Here is a 21,316-nt window from a genome sequence, read left to right as displayed (position 1 = left end):
GTGATGATAATTTAGTAAGTTTGCAAAGAGCCTGGGTCCTGGAAGGCCCTCAGTACACTGCAGCTCTTATCCTCACTGGTGGAAGCAATGGTGAAGAGGAAAGTTGCTGATTAAAGTAAGATAAACAAAGAAATTAGGGAGAAGGGCATCAGGAAAATAAGCCATCAGTAGAATCAGATGTGGGCTTCCCAGATGGCTCAGTGGTAAAGAATCTGCCTGCCAATGCAGGAGACCTGGATTCGATCCCTGAGTCAGGAAGATCCCCTGGAGAAGGAAATGGCAACTCACCCCAAGTATTCTTGCCTGGAGAATCCCCATGGACAGAGGAGCCTGGCAGGCTATAGTCCATGGGGTCACAAAGAGTTGGACACAACTTAGCAATTAAATCACCACCACCAGAGAATCAGACATTGGATAATTCACAACTACCTATGACTCCATTTCAGCCAGAATTAAAGTATTCTCTGAATGTCTTTTGATAGGATACAAGGTGCCTCATCTGCTAATAGAAGACTTCATATTTTTACTTGTATTCTGTATATAAATATTTTTCAAATGACCATGAAATCTTGAAGGTACGGAATCCAAGAAGTAACAAGATGGCTAGCGACTGCTTCAGAGAGGATCCTAGACGGAAAGTATAAGGAGAAGCGGGGAAAGATGGACTCTGTCTTTGGAAAACAGTCAGACTGTGGTGACTGTGTGGTGACAGTTTTCCAAAGACACTGTGTGGATTGTTCAAGTATAGTCACTGGAGATGAACACAATGGATTTCAATTGAATAATCAACTTGAAAACACAAAACATCCTCTGTCCCCTAAACAAAGGGTATCTGAAAGGAATGCTATGTCAGGTAAAAAAGCAGGGCATAGGAAAACAGCAACGAGCACAGAATGAAGGAAGGAAAGAGATTTTCCCAATGCGAAGCAGAAAGCGCTTCGTCTCATTTAAGGCCCCAGCTGCTCTCTACTGTAACAAAGGCCTGTTTCTGAACTGTTTACTGGAAAGCCCAGAATTGATTCTGATTCCATTGGTCTTAAATAGGCATAAATATCACTTTACAATCTATCCTTCTCATATTCAGCTTCAGTATCTATGTTTGGCAAGAGAATAAAAACCCTTGACTCTTTCTGATGTAACCCCCTTAGGTTCAGGAAAGCCATGGTGAGGGTCTGAGGAATCTTACCTGTGATTCCCTCAGTTAAGCTGAGCAGGATGAAGCCTCAAGGGCTGGTGTTCTCCAATTACTTGCCCATCAAGGACATGACTTCTAAAACTTCAACTCCAATGTGGAGCAAACCAGACAAAATAGTTGTCATTCTTCCTCAGTCCTTTAACTTTTAATCATTCCATGACTTCGCGCCGAAGGAGGACCCATGCAGAGTGCCCTTACCTGCCAGATCTGCTCTTCGCTCAAGGAGGTCAGGCGGTCGCTCTTCAGTACCTCCTGAAGCAGACAATAAGGCAGCGTTAGAATGTCCTCCGGCCGACTCTTCAGGAGCTCAGAGAGGTGTTTCACTAAGAAATCGATCACTGCCTTCTCCAACAAAGTGAGGTTAAAGAGGTCAGCAAGTCTGTACAGATCCAAGTAATTAAAGCTATTTAATTCCTGGGTGTCAAAAAAATAAAAATAAAAATGGAAAAAGATCTCTTAGAAATCAATCCAAGAATGAATAAGCAAGAAATTCAGACTCCCCAAAGTTTGCATGACAGGAGTGAGAGAAAAGGAACTATACAAAACAACAAAATCCTCATTACAAGGCTCTGGGCAGAGAACTAGTATTCTAGAATTTAACACTTTTCCCCCCTTATTTTGCCCCTCTTAAAACCCATGTACTTAAGGACGTCTTAATAAAGGGACTGAAAGGGGTTTCTGGTTTCACTGGCAAAAATGTTACTTTACAACCTTTTAGGAACATTTTCCCAATGAAAATAATTTTTTTCATTTTATAGCTCTCAGGTGATACATTTTTTCTACTAAAGAGAAAATGAGGGCAGGTAGTGTGGGAGCCCTACTCTTTTCCCAAAACCTCAAATTAAACACAGAGTTAAAAACAACTGACAATGAATTAAAACAAAGATTTTTACATGTATAGTCTCAGGGAATGAGGAAATCTCACAGAAAATATTCCTGTCCTGAGTAATTCTATATTGAATGCACCTGAGATGAACGATTTATAATTGTTCTTTGCTTTTATCAACTTCAGACAATCAATGGCAATCTTTTCAGAGTTTCTGTTGCAATACTGTGTTGTGAGGGGATGGGGTAGGATTTTGCATGTCTCTACAAGTTCTCAAACTCATAGCCAAGCTATAAAATAATGCCCCCAGAAGCCAGGACATCTGTGAAATCTCTGCCTTGTACCTCTGCAAGAACCATAGTTAGCATGCAGGTTTGTTGATGGAAAACTTACCTATTTCAAGTAGACTGAGAGTAGGCTCTGTCCTAGTTCTCATTTTCAACTTGCAATTATTATTACAATATTTCCCAGTAACTTAAGGAATGCAGAACACCATCAGATGGCTATTTTAGTCCATTGACTGATTTATTTTCAACATACTTAGCCCTGTTTTTAGTTATCTAAAAAGTATTAAGAACTCTTTCTAAGACCTACATATTCTAACATATCTGTTTCCATCCCAGTTTAAGGTTTAAAGGAATATGTGCTAAACGGGCACTCTTCCACATGGTAGCCTACTAGCTAGCCATATGTACCTATTCAGCATCTGAAATGTAGCCAGTGTGATTTGAGATGTGCTCTAAGTGTTAAATATGGGCTTCCCAGGTGGCGCAGTGGTAAAGAATTCACCTGCCAATGCAGGACATGTGGGTTCGATCCCTGGGTGGGGAAGATCCCCTGGAGGAGGAAATGGCAACCCACTCCAGTATTAATTGCCTGAGAATCCTATGGACAGAGAAGCCTGGCAGGTTACACTCCATGGGGTCACAAAGAGTCTGACATGACTGAGTGACTGAGCATGCATGCATGCATAATGTTAAATATATATGAAAGCAAAGAGTAAGAAAAATAGAATGTAAAATGTCTCATTAATTTTTATATTGATTATATGTTGAAATGGTATTACTCTGGATATAGTAGATTAAATATATTATCACTAATTTCACCTGTTTTTTTAACTTTTAATGCAGCTACTAGAAAATTTTAAATTAATATATATGACTTCCATTATGTTTCTACTGTACAATGTTTTTCTAAATAATGAAAAGTATAATGAAGATGTAAAAACAGGTCTCAGAGTAACAGTTGCATCATCATCACAGCCACCTGATTCTTTTTCTTTAGATTCTATTTCTTTTGGTGGGAGATGACACTTTAATTACATTCCTAACAGGAGTCAAGCTACATGACTTCAGTAATCAGACATAAGATTCTGGCTCTTAATAGCTCTATTTACCAACACAATTGAAAAAGAATAAATAGCTTGTCTTTGAAATGAAGTTTACCACAGTTAACCACTAAAATTCATTACAACTCAAAATATCTAAGGGTCCACTCACAGCCACTCAATTAAAATATGTTGGCTTTCCATTCAGCAGACTTTATCAAAGGAATACTGCAGATTCTGCCTCCAGCACCGATTTTTTAAAGTACTGTTTAAACTCATTCTCCAAATCTTACCTTTTCAGATTGGTAAATTCTACTATGGAAGAAAAGAATGTGTAACCCTTGCACGTGGAGCTTCTACAGCCAACTTTAGGGCCATCTTCTTGGAATGAGTAAGTTATTTCTAGTCAGTACATCTAGGAAGGAAGTTTAACTGCTTCTGGGCCCTGGATACGATTTTAGCTTCCAGGTAAGTCACTCTGCAGCCTTCCCTGGCAGCTCAGCTGCTAAAGAATCTGCCTGCAATGCGGGAAGCCTAGGTTGGATCCCTGGGTTGGGAAGATCCCAAGGAGAAGGGAGAGGCTACCCACTCCAGTATTCTGCCCTGGAGAATTCCATGGACTATTAGAGCCCATGGGGTCGCAAAGAGTCGGACATGACTGAGCGACTTGGCTTCTACTACTAAGTCACTCTGCAGTCGCTCAGAAGCGTGGGGTGTCAGCGCCTTCCAGGCACCCGGGGCGCACGCGTAAACCTTGACTCAATTCAGTGGGGCATTGGCCGGCGGCACCGTGCAGAAACACGAGCATGCGCAGAGGCAGAAACAACCATGCTCGGCCAAGTAAAACATGAACGCGCACAGCACAGGGACAGTGGTTTTTCCTGCCCCCCTCGCCCCCCCACTCATTCTGCCAAAAAGGCGTACATGACAATGAGTTTGGGGCTGGATTATGCAGTAGCAATCAAATATTCTTTTTTAAGTATCTTTGTATAGAGATACTGGTTTTCTTCAGATTAGAAGTCAGTCCAGTTCAAAATTGCAGCAGACCAGAGAATTAATACGGGATTTTAAAAAGTGTGTTTCTCTTCTGCTGTGTTCCTTTTGAATGTAATCATTTAATTCCTACTTCCACAGTCCTGAAATATTTTTGTTTCCTAAGGGTATAATTTTATATCACTCCCAAATCCAATCTAACAGAGCATTTGATATTAGTGGAGAATGAAGGCTAAATGGACAAGTGTCAATGCTTGAGTGAAGAGCAAAGGCAAACTCAACTGACATATACTGGTGCACGAGAGAAACAACAGTTAAAAGTGCTCCCTAACTTTACCTTTTCATTTCACCTCTCTGCGGCTTAAAAGCATAATCTCTCCAAATCGCCAGTGCTCTCTCTGTCAAAGCTTCTGGTTCCCCTTGCTATGCATACTTAGCACCTCGGTAGTCACACTGTGTAAAGTGGGGAACTGAGAGGAAAAAACAAAACCTTCACTGAGGTCTTGATACCACAGTATACATCCCTCCTACTGGGGCCATGTGCTCATGTGAGTCTTGAGCAAAATCATCGCTTCTTGTTCTATTGGCTAAGACCATGTGCAAGCAAAAAATAATGCTGCTTTTAAGGATTCCCATTAATGTGATGGGAGAGGTGGGAAGCACTGGTTAAACTGCATTGAATGTTCATCTATAATTCTCTGCATGGAAAAAAAAAATCATCACTGTTATGGAAATAGTGCCATTATGTGTCTGGTTATAAACAGTAATATATTTGTTCATTGCATAAAACTCAGGAAGTACAAAGCATGGAAAAGAAAACAAAAATCATTCCTATTTCACCATGCAGAGATAATCACTATTAATGTTTCTGTACATATTTCTAGACTTTTTTTGAAAGAACTCTTTTATATATATAAGAAAGAGAAAGAACAATTGTATTCAGGAGCAGAACAAACCATCAACAGCCACAGGCACTCAGAGGCAATCCAGGTTGGTGGAGAAGAGCAAAGCCCACAGAATCAGGTAGACCTGGTTCAAATCCAGCATGTTAATTATTATTGTTGGCTATGACCTTGGATCAGTCACTGAACCTCTGTTATTCCTCATTTACAAAATGGAGAGTCCACCCAGTTCATGTTGTTATAGAGATGACAGAAAAGCACTTACCACACAGCTTGGTCCATAGAAAGCAGACAGTAGATTTGGCAGGCAAGGAACCATTGAAGTACATTTGAGCACTGTTGTTTGGCATCCATAAACCCTGATTCATCACTGATGCAAGGAGGGCCAAGTGAAGAATGTGGTCCCTTCATGTATCAAAGTCTTAAATAAGCTGCACCAGTAAGTCAGGGAAAAGGAGGCAAGCCAAGTAAAAACCATACAATTGAGTCATAAATTGATTACATGTTGAGGCCTCCCACTTCTATATTATTAGCCCAAACCTCTCTCCTAAGCTCTGAATTCATTTTCCCAACTGCCTATAACAGGACATCTTCTCCTGGATATTCCACAGCCATACTGAACTCAATATACCAACGCTGAACTTATATTTTGCAAACTTGCATCTTCTTCTATATCCCCCTTCTTGGAGAATGACCACATTCTGTCCCCATAGCAGGGTCCCCAAAGGTGGGCTATATTCCTCCCTCATAGCCAGTTGGTCACCAAGTTCTGTTGGCTCTTCCTCCTTAGCATTTCTTGTTCTGTTCATCTCCTATCCAGACTTCCTACAATAGGGTCCTGAATTGAAATCCCTGCTCCCAGTATCAGACTCTCAATCCTCTCTTTTTACAAGAATCTAACTATACTGATGGATAAGGCAATGGCAACCCATTCCAGTACTCTTGCCTGGAAAATCCCATGCACGGAGGAGCCTGGTAGGCTGCAGCCCATGGGGTCGTGAAGAGTCAGACATGACTGAAGCAACTTAGCAGCAGCAGCAGCAGCAGCAGCAGCAACCATACTGATCATCTGTTTAAAACCCATCAATAGGTATCCATTTGCTTAATGGAGAAAAGTCCAAACTCAGTTACAATGCATAGTCTTCCATAACCTGCTGACCTGCTTACCCTGTAGTGTAACAGTCCTACACACCTTTGCCTGGCTTCCACTATTTCAATGACCTATACATTCACATCATGTGCCAGAACCACACCAGGCATAAATAAAACAGAGACGAAGAAAAATAGGCAGGTCTCAGGCTTCATAAGATGTATAGTCTATTGGAAGAGTAAGCCATTAATAAAAGGTGTTGAAAATGAATGGAAAATTATCACTGAAGTAAAGGTTACAAAGGGTAGAACAGAGAGCTATAAATGCCCTGTGGATAGATCTGACCTGGAGTGGAAAGATACTAACGGTGTCCAAGACAAGCCAACATGCAGCTGATAAATGACGAAGGGCAGATTAACTTGGCAAAGGGTGGGGTGGGTGCATATTAACCATATTTTCTTGTTTTCTGTATGTTGATGCTCTGGCATCAGGGGCCTCACTGACTGGGGAGGGACCACCTCTCCCTTGGGATAGCCAGTTTTTAGAAGGATGCACCTTTCATATGCAGAGTAACCAATCAAGAGCCCAAACTGCCACCCACCTCCTCTAGTGGGCTCCAGGTGTCAATATTCCTCTGCATTCCCAGGTGTCTCAAGTGATAAAGAACCCACCTGCCAATGCAGGATCCATAGGAGATGCAGGTTTGATCCCTGGGTTGGGAAGATCCCCTGGAGGAGGAATTGGCACCCCACTACAGTATTCTCACCTGGGAAATCCTATGGATTTCCTATGTAGCCTGGTGAGCTACAGTCCATGAGGTCCAAAGAGTTGGGCACTACTGAAGTGACTGACCACGCATGCGCTCAATGAACCTAGGGCTAAGTAGCAGACACCTAGAGACAGCCTATATACCTTAGACTGGATAAGCCTGCTTAATCGGCCTTCCTTTCCTGAGGGGGCCACAACAAATGCTCTTGCCCACTATTTCCCTTCACTCCTTCCACCTCCTGATCAACCCTGGCACTTCCCCCTGTGGCCCCACAGGCTTTGCCATGCTGCCGTCTTGGGAACTGTAAGTAACAAAGTATCGTTTCAATGGCAGTGGTCTCCTGATTTGTTGGTTTTACCATCAGTTCAGTTCAATTCCTCAGTTGTGTCCGACTCTTTCTGTCCATCACCAACCCCCGGAGCTTGCTCAAACTCATGTCCATTGAGTCAGTGATGCCATCCAACCATCTCATCTTCTGTTGTCCCCTTCTCCTCTTGCCTTCAATCATTCCCAGCATCAGGTCTTTTCCAATGAGTCAGTTCTTCGCATCAGGTGACCAAAGTATTGGAGCTTCAGCTGCAACATCAGTCCTTCCAATGAATATTCAGGACTGATTTCCTTTAGGACAGACTGGTTGGAACTCCCTGAAGACCAAGGGACTCTCAGGAGTCTTCTCCAACACTACAGTTCAAAAGTATCAATTCTTTGGTGCTCACCTTTCTTTATAGTCCAACTCTCACATCCATACATGACTACTTGAAAAACCATAGCTTTGACTAGATGGACCTTTGTTGGCAAAGTAATGTCTCTGCTTTTTAATATGCTGTCTAGGTTGGTCATAACTTTTCTTCCAAGGAGCAAGCATCTTAATTTCATGGCTGCAGTCACCATCTGCAGTGATTTTGGAGCCCCCAAAAATAAAATTGTTTCCCCATTTCCCATGAAGTGATTAGACTGGATGCCATGACCTTAGTTTTCTGAATGTTGCGTTTTAAGCCAACTTTTTCACTCTCCTCTTTCACTTTCATCAAGAGGCTCTTTAGTTCTTCTTCACTTTCTGCCATAAGGGTGGTATCATCTGCATATCTGAAGTTACTGATATTTCTCCCAGTGATCTTGATTCCAGCTTGTGCTTCATCCAGCCCAGCATTTCTCATGATGTACTCTGCATACAAGTTAAATAAGCAGGGTGACAATATGCAGCCTTGACATACTCCTTTCTCAATTTGGAACCAGTCTGTTGTTCCATGTCCAGTTCTAACTGTTGCTTCTTGACCTGCATACAGATTTCTCAGGAGGCAGGTCAGGTGGTCTGGCATTCCCATCTCTTTAAGAATTTTCACAGTTTGTGGTGATCCACACAGTCAAAGGTTTTGGCATAGTCAATAAAGCAGAAGTAGATGTTTTTCCAGAACTCTCTTGCTTTTCCAATGATCCAAAGGATGTTGGCAATATGATCTCTGGTTCCTCTGCCTTTTCTAAATCCAGCATGAACATCAGAAAGCTCATAGTTCATGTACTGTTGAAGCCTGGCTTAGAGAATTTTGAGCATTACTTTGCTAGCATATGAGATGAGTGCAATTGAGTGGCAGTTTGAACATTCTTTGGCATTGCCTTTCTTTGGGACTGGAATGAAAACTGACCTTTTCCAGTCCTGTGGCCACTGCTGAGTTTTCCAAATTTGCTGGCATATTTGAGTGCAGCACTTTCACAGCATCATCTTTTAGGATCTGAAATAGCTCAACTGAATTCCATCACCTCCACTAGCTTTGTTCGTAGGGATGTTTCCTAAGGCCCACTTGACTATGCATTACAGGATGTCTGGCTCTAGGTGAGTGATCACACCATCATGATTATCTGGGTCATGAAGATCTTTTTTGTACAGTTCTTTTGTGTATTCTTGCCACCTCTTCCTAATATCTTCTGTTTCTGTTAGGTCCATACCATTTCTGTCCTTTATTGTGTCCATCTTTGCATGAAAAGTTCCCTTGGTATCTCTAATTTTCTTGAAGAGATCTCTAGTCTTTCCCATTCTATTGTTTTCCTCTATTTCTTTGCACTGATCACTGAGGAAGGCTTTCTTATTTCTCCTTGCTATTCTTTGGAACTCTACATTCAACTGGGTATATCTTTCTTTTTCTCCTTGCCTTTCATTTCTCTTCTTTTCATAGCTATTTTTAAGGTCTCCTCAGACAACCATTTTGCCTTTTTGCATTTCTTTTTCCTGGGTATGGTCTTGATCACTGCCTCCTGTACAATGTCATCAACCTCTGTCCATAGTTCTTCAGGTACTCTATCAGATCTAATGCCTTGAATCTACTCATCACTTCCACAGTATAATCATAAGGGATTTGATTTACGTCATACCTGAATGGTCTAGTGGTTTTCCCTACTTCCTTCAATTTAAGTCTGAATTTTGCAATAAGGAGTTCATGATCTGAGCCACAGTCAGTTTCTAGTCTTGTTTTGCTGACTGTATAGAGCTTTCCCATCTTTGGCTGCAAAGAATGTAATCAATCTGACTTCGGTATTGGCCATCTGGTAATGTCCATGTGTAGAGTCTTGTGTTGTTGGAAGACAGTGCTTGCTATGACCCATGCGTTCTCTTGACAAAACTCTCTTAGCCTTTGCCCTGCTTCATTCCGTATTCCAAGGCCAAATTTGTCTGTTACTCCAGGTGTTTCTTGACTTCCTACTTTTACATTCCGGTCCCCTATAATGAAAAGGACATCTTTTTTGGGTGTTAGTTCTAGAAGGTCTTATAGGTCTTCACAGAACCATTCAACTTCAGCTTCTTCAGCATTACTGGTCGGGGCATAGACTTGGATTACTGTGATATTGAATGGTTTGCCTTGGAAACAAACAGAGATCATTCTGTTGTTTTTGAGATTGCATCCAAGTACTGCATTCCACATTCTTCTGTTGACTATGATGGCTACTCCATTTCTTCTAAAGGACTCTTGCCCACAGTAGTAGATATAATGGTCATCTGAGTTAAATTCACCCATTCCAGTCCATTTTAGTTCACTGATTCGTAAAATGTCCGTGTTTACTCTTGCCATCTCCTGTTTGACCACTTCTAATTTGCCTAACATTCCAGGTTCCTATGCGATATTGCTCTTTACAGCATCGGACTTTAATTCCATCACCTGTCACATCCACAACTTGGTGGTGTTTTTGCTTTGGCCCTGTCTCTGCATTCTTTCTGGAGTTATTTCTCCACTGATCTCCAGTAGCATATTGGGCACCTATGACCTGGGGAGTTCATCTTTCAGTGTCGTATCTTTTCACCTTTTCATACTGTTCATGGGGTTCTTAAGGCAAGAATACTGAAGTGGTTTGCCATTCCCTTTTCCAGTGGACCATGTTTTGTCAGAACTCTCCACTATGACCCATCTTCTTGGTTGGCCCTACACAGCATGGCTCATAGTTTCATTGAGTTAGACAAGGCTGTGGTCCATGTGATCGGTTTGGTTAGTTTTCTGTGATTGTGGTTTTCATTCTGTCTGCTGATGGATAAGGATAAGAGGCTTATGGAAGCTTCCTGATGGGAGAGACTTACTGAGGGGGAAACTGGGACTTGTTCTGATGGGCGGGGCCATGCTCAGTAAATCTTTAATCCAATTTTCTGTTGATGGGCAGTGCTCCCTGCTGTTTGACCTGAGGCCAAACTATGGTGGAGGTAATGAAGATAATGGTGACCTCCTTCAAAAGGTCCCATGCACGCACTGCTGCACTCAGTGCCCCAGACTCTGCAGCAGGCCACCGCTGACCCACACCTCCGTCAGAGACTCTTAGACACTCACGGGCAAGTCTGGGTCAAGTCTGTTGACTACAAGATGGTGGAGTAAAAGGATGTGCGCTCAATCTTCTCCTGCGAGAACTCCAAAATTACAACTCGCTGCTGAACAACTGTCGACAGAAGAATGTTGGATCCCACCAAAAAAAGATACCCCACATCCAAGGGCAAAGGAGAAGCCCCAGCAAGACAGTAGGAGGGGCAAAATCACATTTAGAATCAAACCCTATACCTGCCAGAGACACTTTGAGGGCTCTAACAAACCTTGTGTGCACCAGGACCCAGAGACCCCACAGACACTGAGCCAGAACTGTGTCTGAGTATCTCCTGAGGGGGTATGGATTAGCAGTGGCCTGTTGCAGGGGCAGAGAGCCACCACAACTTACACAGGACTGGGGAAACAGACTCTTGGAGGGCACAATCAAAACCTTGTGTGCACCAGGACCCAGAAGAAAGGAGCAGACTCCACAAGAGACTAGTTTCACCATACCTGAATAATAATAAAACCTACATTTTAAAACAGGATGGTGATGGGATTGAGGGAGAATACTCCAGAAGAAGCAACACTTGCAAAATTCCTATGGATGAGGAATCATGTTTCCATCTTTCTATCTGACCTTACCTGAAGTAGCATATCCCCCCCTTCCTCTCCATGCCTCCCTCTATCACATTACTGCATTTTCTTTGCCTTGAGCACGCATCACTATCTGAAATTATCTTCTGCATTTATTTGCCTACTTATTCATGATGTGAGTGTCCCCTTTCCTAAGTCCCAAGTTCTATAGGAAAAGGGACTTATCTGTTTTATTCACTGCTATACCCCTAATGCCCCAAACACTGCCAGGCACATAGGGGCTCAAGCCACACTTACTGAATGAATGAATCCATTTTACTTTTTCAGCTCCACTTGTTCAGGTCGAATTGACCACGTCCATCTTTGTGCCTCCACCCTGTCCTCTGTAGATTTCCAGCAGTCCACTTGTCACTGTAAGCAAATGCTCTTTGATTACAGATCTGTCTACTAAATCTAAAGTGCTTGGCGCCAAGGACTGTATTGTGCCCCTGGTGTTTATCAGGGAACAGATGCTCAATACATAGGAGTATAATCAAAGAAAGCCACGAGCTTTTTCCACGTATTTATAACCAAGCAAAACCAGAATGGGCCATACCTCTCCAACATGCCTACCCAATTTTGAATATCATCCAAATTGGGCCATTTTCATACCTCACTGGCCTCTCTCATCTTCCCTTGTCTCTTTCTGGTCTTCCTTCCTACACATACACAAGACAAAGCCAGTGGCCCGTTTTCCAAATGGGAACACTGTTACTAGTATCTAGAGTTGAAAGTGTTTAAAGACAAGCGCAATATAATAGCTCTGCTGTGAAAAAAAATTCAAATATTTCAATCCACCCAAAATTTCTTTTTTAGCCCAAGAAAATTACTTTCTCTATCAACTGGCTATTCAGATCAAAGTAGCTTTTCAAATGATACTTTCTTCTAGTTATGAGATTGTCTCCCTTCTCTTATATACTGTGACTTAGAAATCCAAGTAACTAAGTAGAGGCAGTGGTTTTAAACTGAAGTTATAGCTCAGCAACAAGAAACTCTCTTGAGTAAAAGGAAAATCTTTTATTTTTCTAAAAAGGTTTCACTTCTGTCACACTGCTTCTCACTTAAAATTTACTTTCTATTCAGAATTATGGTGTATACATTGTTGTTCTTTGGGGAATCTTTTTAAATAGTATTTATTTTCCTCTGGTTTAGGGCTATTTGGCTTCTCTCTTCCCTTCTATTTGTTTCTCATAGTGTGAATGACAAGTTAAATAACAGAAGAAGAGCCATAAAATGTGTCCCCAATACTATACTAGCTTTGGAAGAAATACCAGTTTTGTAAGTACAATAGTTCTTAAACCTTATATATTCCCCAAATTCAGTCTTTTGGTGTGGCCTATGTCCTTAATTAATTAAAAATGGTTACTCCCCAGATTAACTATTGAATACACAGTAGGGAAAAGAAAGCACAGGAAAGGAAAATGCTATCTTATTTTGGCTTATATTCAAAGGTAATTACTTTTGTGAGGCAAATTATCAGGTGGTAAGGATGTGAGTGAAAGTAGGGGCAGTTTGGGCGCTGTGGGTGAACTCTGTGGCCCTTTTACCAAACCAAGGGAGACAGAATAAGTCCACTTTTGTGATGGATGGCAGGGTTCTCATCTGTAACTGAGCGACTGGTCTTTATGTATTAGCAAGTGTCTTTCAATATCCTAATTAAGCAAGTATTAATAATTAGTGATGAAAGTTCATACAAGACAAAAGAAAGATCAGAGATTTAAGACTATCCCTGAACCAGTGTCACCCAGACAGTGCACTCTAATACACATTCTTGAATAGGAGAAAATGGTCCAGCCTTATAGCAGAGGTCTGCGGGTTCACTGTACATAACCCACAGCCTAGCTTATGTATGCCACAGCCTAGAGACATGTGTTGATGTGTGACAACAGCTTGTAAGCTGGAAATCAACAATGCATATTTCTAATACGTAATCTGTCTTTGTTTCAGACACACTCACATGTATCCTGGCCTAACTGTCAGTAACCCCTGGGCCATCCAGCACTGCAGTTTAATCATAGCCCTGGCATGGGAATTATGCAGAGCACAGAAAATACTTGTTATCTTGTGACTGCTCTACTGTAGAGTATCCCCATTGGCAGCCCCACAAATACTCTTCCTCAAATCTAGGAGTCCATGTTAAAATGACAAGATTAGGAAATCTAATGAAGATGCTTTAATACCATGGATATCTATGCAAAACATAGCCTTAATAACACCTATTTCTCTTGTCACCTCATGTAATTCTGAGACCATTATTGACTTACAAAACAAAAGTGAGCATCACAACCTGTACTTAGGAATGGAAAACTATGAATTATGCTCAAGATAAACCACCTCTCTCAAGGTCAAATTAAAAGTAATGCTCTTTTGATTTCCTGAATTCCCCACCCCTCCCTCACAAGAAGACCAAACTGAATGGGATTCCAAATTTTTCCAGATAATAATACTTAAAAGATGTGACTATTTTGGCAATGCTGTGTTTCATCGTTATAATTATAACCTTTCTTTTCCAAACTATTGATCCCCTTCATTTATACCTCCTTTCAAAATGTCACCTCAATTACCACATGTCAATACTTTACTAAGATAAAGATGGTCAGGAGAGAGAGTGGTTTCTATGCCTCTCATCTAATAGCATGCATGAAACTTGAAGTTCTATTATAAAATGTTGACAATGTCTGAGGATGTCTCTAAATGAAAAGTCACTCTTGCTACGGAAGTCAAGAAATCTTAAACAAAAAACAACAACAACAACAAAAAAAACTATTCACAAATAGATTCCAAATAGCCCGGTACAGTTACTCTACATGTAAAACCAGTATGATTTGATGTTTACCAAGTTAATTGAAGTTAAGTAAAAACACTATATTGGCAGCTTATAGAGACCAAACACCAAGTCAGACATAGTAAATATGAAGCTTTTGGTCACTAAGTTCTCATGTTTCCCACTTCAAGTCTACTGTCACATCCCAATGAACTTGTCACTAAGCTGTTCATGCAGATATCTTCCAATAAGTAAAAAGCTTCCAGTAAGCTAGTAAAAGGTAGGTTTTATATCTTATCCTTTTTGTATCCTGTACAATACCAATGACAATGTTTTATCACAGATTGTAACTTAAAAATATTTGTTGGATTATGAATTTTAAAAACCTACACATTTTGTTCTTGTGTTTTGAGAGTTATGTTTTATTTGGTGGGAATTTTTAGGACTTCAAGCCCAGGAGACAGCATCTCAAGTAACCCTGAGAGAACTGCTCTGAGGAGGCAAGGTTCTCTGAGCGGGTGAGGAGGGAGGAGTCAGGTTATATAGAAGTATTACAACAAAGGGAAGGTTTTCTGAACATCAGAAGATTACTGTTAATTAAAGAACACCAGAGATCTCAAATTAAGGAATTTAGTGCTTTTCTACATATGGGAAGATCCAAGAGTCTGGGCTTACTGAAATCATTCCTTTCCTGTGCATCTCAGAGCTCAGGGTGTGTTTTTTCACATCCTGAGCTCCCTTGGGGCTCACCGTAGGGAGTGACTGCAGTCCTGGGGGCTGCTGGATCACAGGTATTTGTCCCCTTCCTCAGTGCCCTTAGGCTCAGGAACTCACATGGGAGGGCTGCAATCACTGATGACTGTGACATCCTTGTTTACTGATATAGCGGGAAATATTCCAATTCCCAGTCCCTCCCCTTGGTCAGGAATTTGACCAACATGTGGGAGACATTTCATGACAATTTTTGTCCCACAGTGCTGGGAGGCTCCTCCCAGATTAGGCTAAAGTTCTCACTGATATGCCACTCCAGGTGTTAATTTCCAGTGTAGGCTCATTGACAGATTATAAAAGGTTCTCTGGATCTGCTATCTTCTAACCTAGTATAATCCAGGAGATATTTCCCTTGTAAAAAAAAAAAAAGAAAAAAAAATTTTTTGAAGCATATCCATGACTTCAAGTGGAAAGAGGAAAAGACAATTTGGTTGTAGGTCTGATTTTACAACAGAACAACACCAACTGATTGCTCACAATTAACTGAGAAAGGTGCTCTCAAATATTAAATCTGAACTTCAATATTAGATCTTTCTTGATGCAAGGAGATCCAACCAGCCCATTCTAAAGGAGATCAGCCCTGGGTATTCTTTGGAAGGAATGATGCTAAAGCTGAAACTCCAGTACTTTGGCCACCTGATGCGAAGAGCTGACTCATTGGAAAAGACTCTGATGCTGGGAGGGATTGGGGGCAGGAGGAAAAGGGGACGACAGAGGATGAGATGGCTGGATGCCATCACCGACTCGATGGACATGAGTTTGAGTGAACTCCGGGAGTTGGTGATAGACAGGGAAGCCTGGCGTGCTGCGATTCATGGGGTTGCAAAGAGTCAGACACGACTGAGCGACTGAACTGAACTGAACTGATGCTAACTACCCATCATGGCTTTTATATGACTGGTAAACATAGGGGAGCACCCACTTGTGCCTGATATATCAGGGCTGGCTTCCACAGTAAATCTTGGGTGTTCTGTCTTTTCACAGGCTTCTTAGAATGCTGAAAGGAGCCTTACTTCTCTCTGTATTGGAGTGATATATATAAGTGATATATATATATTTATAACATATAAAAGTCTATGCTGTATAACAAAAATATAACAAACACCATCAGTGTTGGGAAAGAGGATGACAACCAGGATCAGATTCCTCTTCCCAAGAAAGCCAAACCACTCCAGCTGGAAAGCCTGTTCCCTCTGCCGACTTCTAATTTCAGGAACTATTTGTATACTTGAACCATTTACTCAGCCCTTGTGCATAAAGGTGCAGACTGAATCTGTACTTCTTTAGATCTTCCTCTCCGTCTTCATCAAGTGGCTACTTTATAAATTTTGATTGGTAGATAGTGAATAAATAATAAAGATTATCAGACCTTTAAAAATTCAACTTTTATTGCCTTTACTTCTTAGTTTACAGGGAAAACACTGATTATTCTACTTCTCTAAAAGTACTCTAATATTTTAAAATATTTGGATAATTTATTATATACTAAACAGATTAAATATTTTTAATATATAAATATTTAAAATGCCTAGAATGTTAGCCACACTGGAAATAAATATGATAGCCCAGATGGCTTCTCTGGTGGTCTGGTGAAGAATCCACCTGCCAATGCAGGGGACATGGTTTGATCCTGTCTGGGAAAACCCACGTGTTGCAGAGCAACTAAGCCTGTGCACCACAACTACTGAGCCTGTGCTCTAGAGCCTGGGAGCCACAACTGCTGAGCCCATGCACCACAACTACTAAAGCCTGTATGCCTAGAGCCCACACTCTAGAAGAGAAGCCACCACAATGAGAAGCCCACGCACCACAAGGAAGAGCAGCCTCCACTCGATGCAACTAGAGAAAGCCCACACACAGCAACGAAGACCCAGCACAACCAGAAATAAAATAAATAAATATACAAATGCAACAGCCCAGAAAGAAAGAGAGAAAAAAATAGTTATTGCCTAAACTTTTCACAACTGTATGTTGTTTTGGGGCTACAATTCAATAGCAGGTACATCGCTATTCTTTATAACTGAGAAAAATTATAAGTTCAACTTCTGAATGTTTATTTGAGTTTATAATTTTATATTTTCCCTGTCTCCTTCTCTAGGTTGTAAGTTGTGTGGACAAGGAACTGGCTGCATCTTCAGTCTGGTGTGGCAGGGAAAGCATATGCATTGAAGCTGATACATACGGATGGCTTTAGCAAGTGATGAACCTCTCAGTAGGAAAATGGAAAAAGGAAGTCCAATTCTTTGAATGGAAAATGGGAAAGGTGATCTGCAGTACAGATTGCCAAAAACATATGTAAAGGACCTTCTACATAGTAGGTGCTCAATATAGTAGCTATCTCACTATTGTTATTTATTGGCTTCCCCACTCCAGTACTCTTGCCTGGAAAATCCCATGGATGGAGGAGCCTGGTAGGCTGCAGTCCATGGGGTCGCGAAGAGTCGGACATGACTTAGTGACTAAGTCACCATTATTGTTATTCCTTTTTAAAATACTATTAATCTTCTTAAGCTATAGCTTTGCATATTCCACAAATTTTACTCACAGACAGGGTATAGAGAGGAAAATGCTGAATGTCTAATATAGACTTTATTTTTCTACAAATGACAGCAAAAACCATAGTTGTTCTAAACCATCGTTACTTTTGTACTTACAAAACACTTTATCAGAGATAAAAAAGGGAGAATAGACTGAGACATTATACCAGACCATCACCAGCTAGGTATTACTAGAATGTATTCTGGTTCCCATGCTCTGTATTACATACAGCCAAAAAGGCACACAGGGAAATCTAAGGATGGAGGAGCTGCATTTCTTTATGACCTTATTTGAAAGATAAACTCCTTGGGGAAATACAATTTATTCAGATTATCAAGACCCTGCTGTGCAAATCTACAGTCTGGGAGCACACTATGGAGATCAAAAAATATTTACTTTATTCTGTTGGGTATAAAAGCTTTTAATGAATGCATAATTAAGGCAAAAAAGAGTGTGTACAGCTTTAGAAATTCCACTGCTGAGCCAAGCCATTAATATCCAAGGCACCATACCCAGTTGTGATTCCACCTGTTTCCTATTTGGATTACAACCGAGTTATAAATCAAGGTATTATGTGACTACATGACCTGGTGCTGCAGAAAAGGATTGCACTCCAGGATTAGAGAAAGCAACATAAAGGGCTTTGTCGTGGATGTGTGGTGAAGGGTTGGACCTTTGGAACATGCTGAAACAAATAAAATCCAATGCCTGGAGATGAATCATGTAGAAAAAAGTCATCAGACATATCAAGCATGTAAAGGAACCTGTGAGCTTTCTCCATAATATATTAGAGCTGATTGGATAAAATCTAATAGCTATGGAAAAAAAAGATGAGCAAATCATTGACAATGCAGGCCAGTTTATTTGTGATATGATAAAATAATTTAAAACCAGACATTTTTATTTGTATAAATATACAGAGATAGATATATTTGTATACAAACATAAAAATATATGGACAACTGAATGCAACTATATATTTGTGTATTGATATAAATATGCATAAATACAATGTGCTTAGACTAAAACAAGATATTAGCAAATTCAAAAATTCAAAAATATAAGAAAAAACCCCAGCATGCTCTAATTCTTGAAGTCTTTGAAGGCCTGTATAAATATATTTGTGCTGTATAACAGAGGAACTCTACAATTAGGTTACTAGTACATTTTCATAATCAATTGTATGCATAAATATCCAAGGCTCATGAATAATTTTATATTGTTCCTTGGAAAAGTCTGTAGTAAGCTGGAAATCCAGTATGAAGGAAGTACAGAGACACAGCCATCATCAACAACTAATAATTCTGGCCCTGGTCACTATGTGCTGCAAAATGCTATCAAAAAGTTTACTAGAGCTGCCTCAGCACTTCAGGCGATTACCACTAAATTATGGACTCTATAGAGGAAATTAATGTATACTTTTCTTTTTTTAGTTGAAAAACAGTCTATCTGAGCAACTGGGGCTTTAAAATGAAAATTTCAAGAATCACAAAGCTTTTTTGAATAATGAGAGGCCCAATCAGTTTAAAATATTTTTAAAGAATAGTAGAGCCTGGAAGTAATTATGATGCATTTCCATACATCATAAGCTGTGCTACTCAAAGTCAGTTGCTGAAAATTAGCTCAATGCTGCAGAATTTCAACAATCTCTCAGTTTATTCACATGGACTTTGTCAATCATTATTATACATAAGAATGAAGATTGGTTAGGTTTTTTTTTTTGTTTGTTTTAACTCTGCATTGTTTTGGGTTTTTATATTTTAGATGCTATGCAGGATATATAATATCAATATTTTATATCACATTTACAAATTTTATTACATAATGTAAAATTTTTATATATTTGTAACTGGGACCAGTTCAAATTTGTCTAGATGTTATGGCACTTTCAAAATCTGAAGTCAGTTACTTAACAGGCTGGGAACTGATGTGTAGTGAGGTGGCAAGAGCATCTAGAACACTGGTTTTCAAACTGTGGTCCCCAGAGCAGTAACATTAGCATCACCTGGGAACTTGTTAGGATGCAGATATCCAGGCTCCTTAGATCTCCTGAATCAAACTGTATAAGCAGGCCCAGCAGTCTGTTTTAACCAGCTCTTCAGGTGATTCCATACATGGTCAAGTTTAAGAACCACTGATACAGAGTACACATTTGAGTGAAGAAAGGAATAGCTCTAACCTGCAAAAACATATTCAAGCAGCAGAACAAGCTGCAAGACCCCAGTCCCTCATCCCAGACTCTGAAGTGGGCAAGCAATATACCGAATGTATGGGACTGAGGCCATGGAACGTGCCTGTGTGTGTGAGCTCAGTCGCTCAGTCATGTCCAACTCTTTGCGACCCCATGGACTGTAGCCCACCAGGCTCCTCTGTCCATGGCAGAGAATACCGGAGCAGGTTGTCATTTCCTCCTCCAAGGGATCCTCCCAACCTGGGGATTGAACCTGGGTCTCTGTCTCCTGCATTGGCAAGCAGATTCTTTACCACTGAACTTACCTGTACCTGGAGCTAAATTAATGACACAGATAAGCAATCATATCTCAGGGCCCGAGCACATGTCCTCTGAAATGCAGCAAGAAAAGGTTGGCAGCCTGCTCTAAAGGGTATTTGTGGAGGGAGAGTGGGAAGTGGAGGTGGGAGAGACATCAGGGAAGGAAAGACACCTGGAGGGAGACAGACATATGGATAGCAGTCTTCCGGTAGGAATAACTTACACTTTTCTTCTGTTAAACAAATGCATTGCTTATATATCCCCTAATCAGGGAACTCAGGACACCATGCGGCTGTATTACAAAAAATTTCTCTCACAGGGAACTCACTTGGCACATGGAGAAGGAATTCAAACAAACATGTGCTTCTAAGCAACTATGATGCACTAGAGCTAGAAATAAAGAGTTTTCTAATTTCTCCTTGAATCCTGTAAATGAGGGAGGAGCAAGATGTTTTATTTACAGGAAGGGCAGGGGAAAAACAATAAAACAAAAACTTCCTATTTACAAAGCAGCAGCACCAACTATTATGTTGCTTTTAAAAGCATCAATTTTTACTATTTATTAAAGTATCAGTTCAGTGCTATGTTTTCACTTGTCAGAGGAAGGGAGAAAGAGATGGTTCATATAATTATTTGTGACTTTTTTTCTAAAATAATACATGCACTTCTACAAAGCCAAGAGAAGTGGCCTATAGGAAAATACATTTTCCAGAATGGTTATTATTTCGAAAATTTCCAGGAACAGGCCTGTCCAATATGCTGTTGATTGGAAGTAGGTAGTAAAGTTTGTGACATTTCCAAGAATAAAGGAAGACAGGAGTGATGCAAGTGGGTAGCAAGGTAACTGTGGAATTAACAGAGAAATTCACAAGCGAAGCATACCACTGTACTGGCTCTGGCCCTGGTGGCTCAGAGGTTAAAGCGTCTGCCTCCAATACAGGAGACCCGGGTTCTATCCCTGGGTCGGGAAGATCCCCTGGAGAAGGAAATGGTAACCCACTCCAGTATTCTTGCCTGGAGAATCCCATGGATGGAGAAGCCTGGTAGGCTACAGTCCATGGGGTCGCAAAGAGCCGGACACAACTGAGCGGTTTCACTCACTCACTCACTGTGTGTAGGGTACTATGCTATAATATACTTTGCATGCACCATATCATGAACACTCCAACACCCCTAAGATGTACATTGTATATACGATATCATGTCTGAATTTTATGGATGAGGCACGTGGGCAAAGA

General features: G+C 40.7%; 1 protein-coding gene across 19 annotated transcripts in view; it reads right to left on the bottom strand.

The window, feature by feature from the left end:
• Positions 1 to 21,316, bottom strand: part of KLHL32 (kelch like family member 32) — a 227,521-nt gene that overhangs the window by 62,394 nt on the left and 143,811 nt on the right. For 17 of the 19 annotated variants that reach the window (XM_044924317.2, XM_044924316.2, XM_044924309.2 and 14 more), the window contains one exon: positions 1,394 to 1,609. In XM_044924317.2, the coding sequence (XP_044780252.1) occupies positions 1,394 to 1,609 (216 nt within the window). The remainder of the gene's footprint in view (positions 1 to 1,393; positions 1,610 to 21,316) is intronic. The other 2 variants (XM_044924320.2, XM_044924322.2) reach the window with 1 other exon arrangement.

The sequence above is a fragment of the Bubalus bubalis genome, chromosome 10 (genome assembly GCF_019923935.1).
Source record: "Bubalus bubalis isolate 160015118507 breed Murrah chromosome 10, NDDB_SH_1, whole genome shotgun sequence".
In the NCBI taxonomy this organism is placed as follows: domain Eukaryota; kingdom Metazoa; phylum Chordata; class Mammalia; order Artiodactyla; family Bovidae; genus Bubalus; species Bubalus bubalis.
The sequence above is the reverse complement of the archived record's forward strand: the minus strand, read 5'-3'. Positions and strand labels throughout refer to the sequence as shown.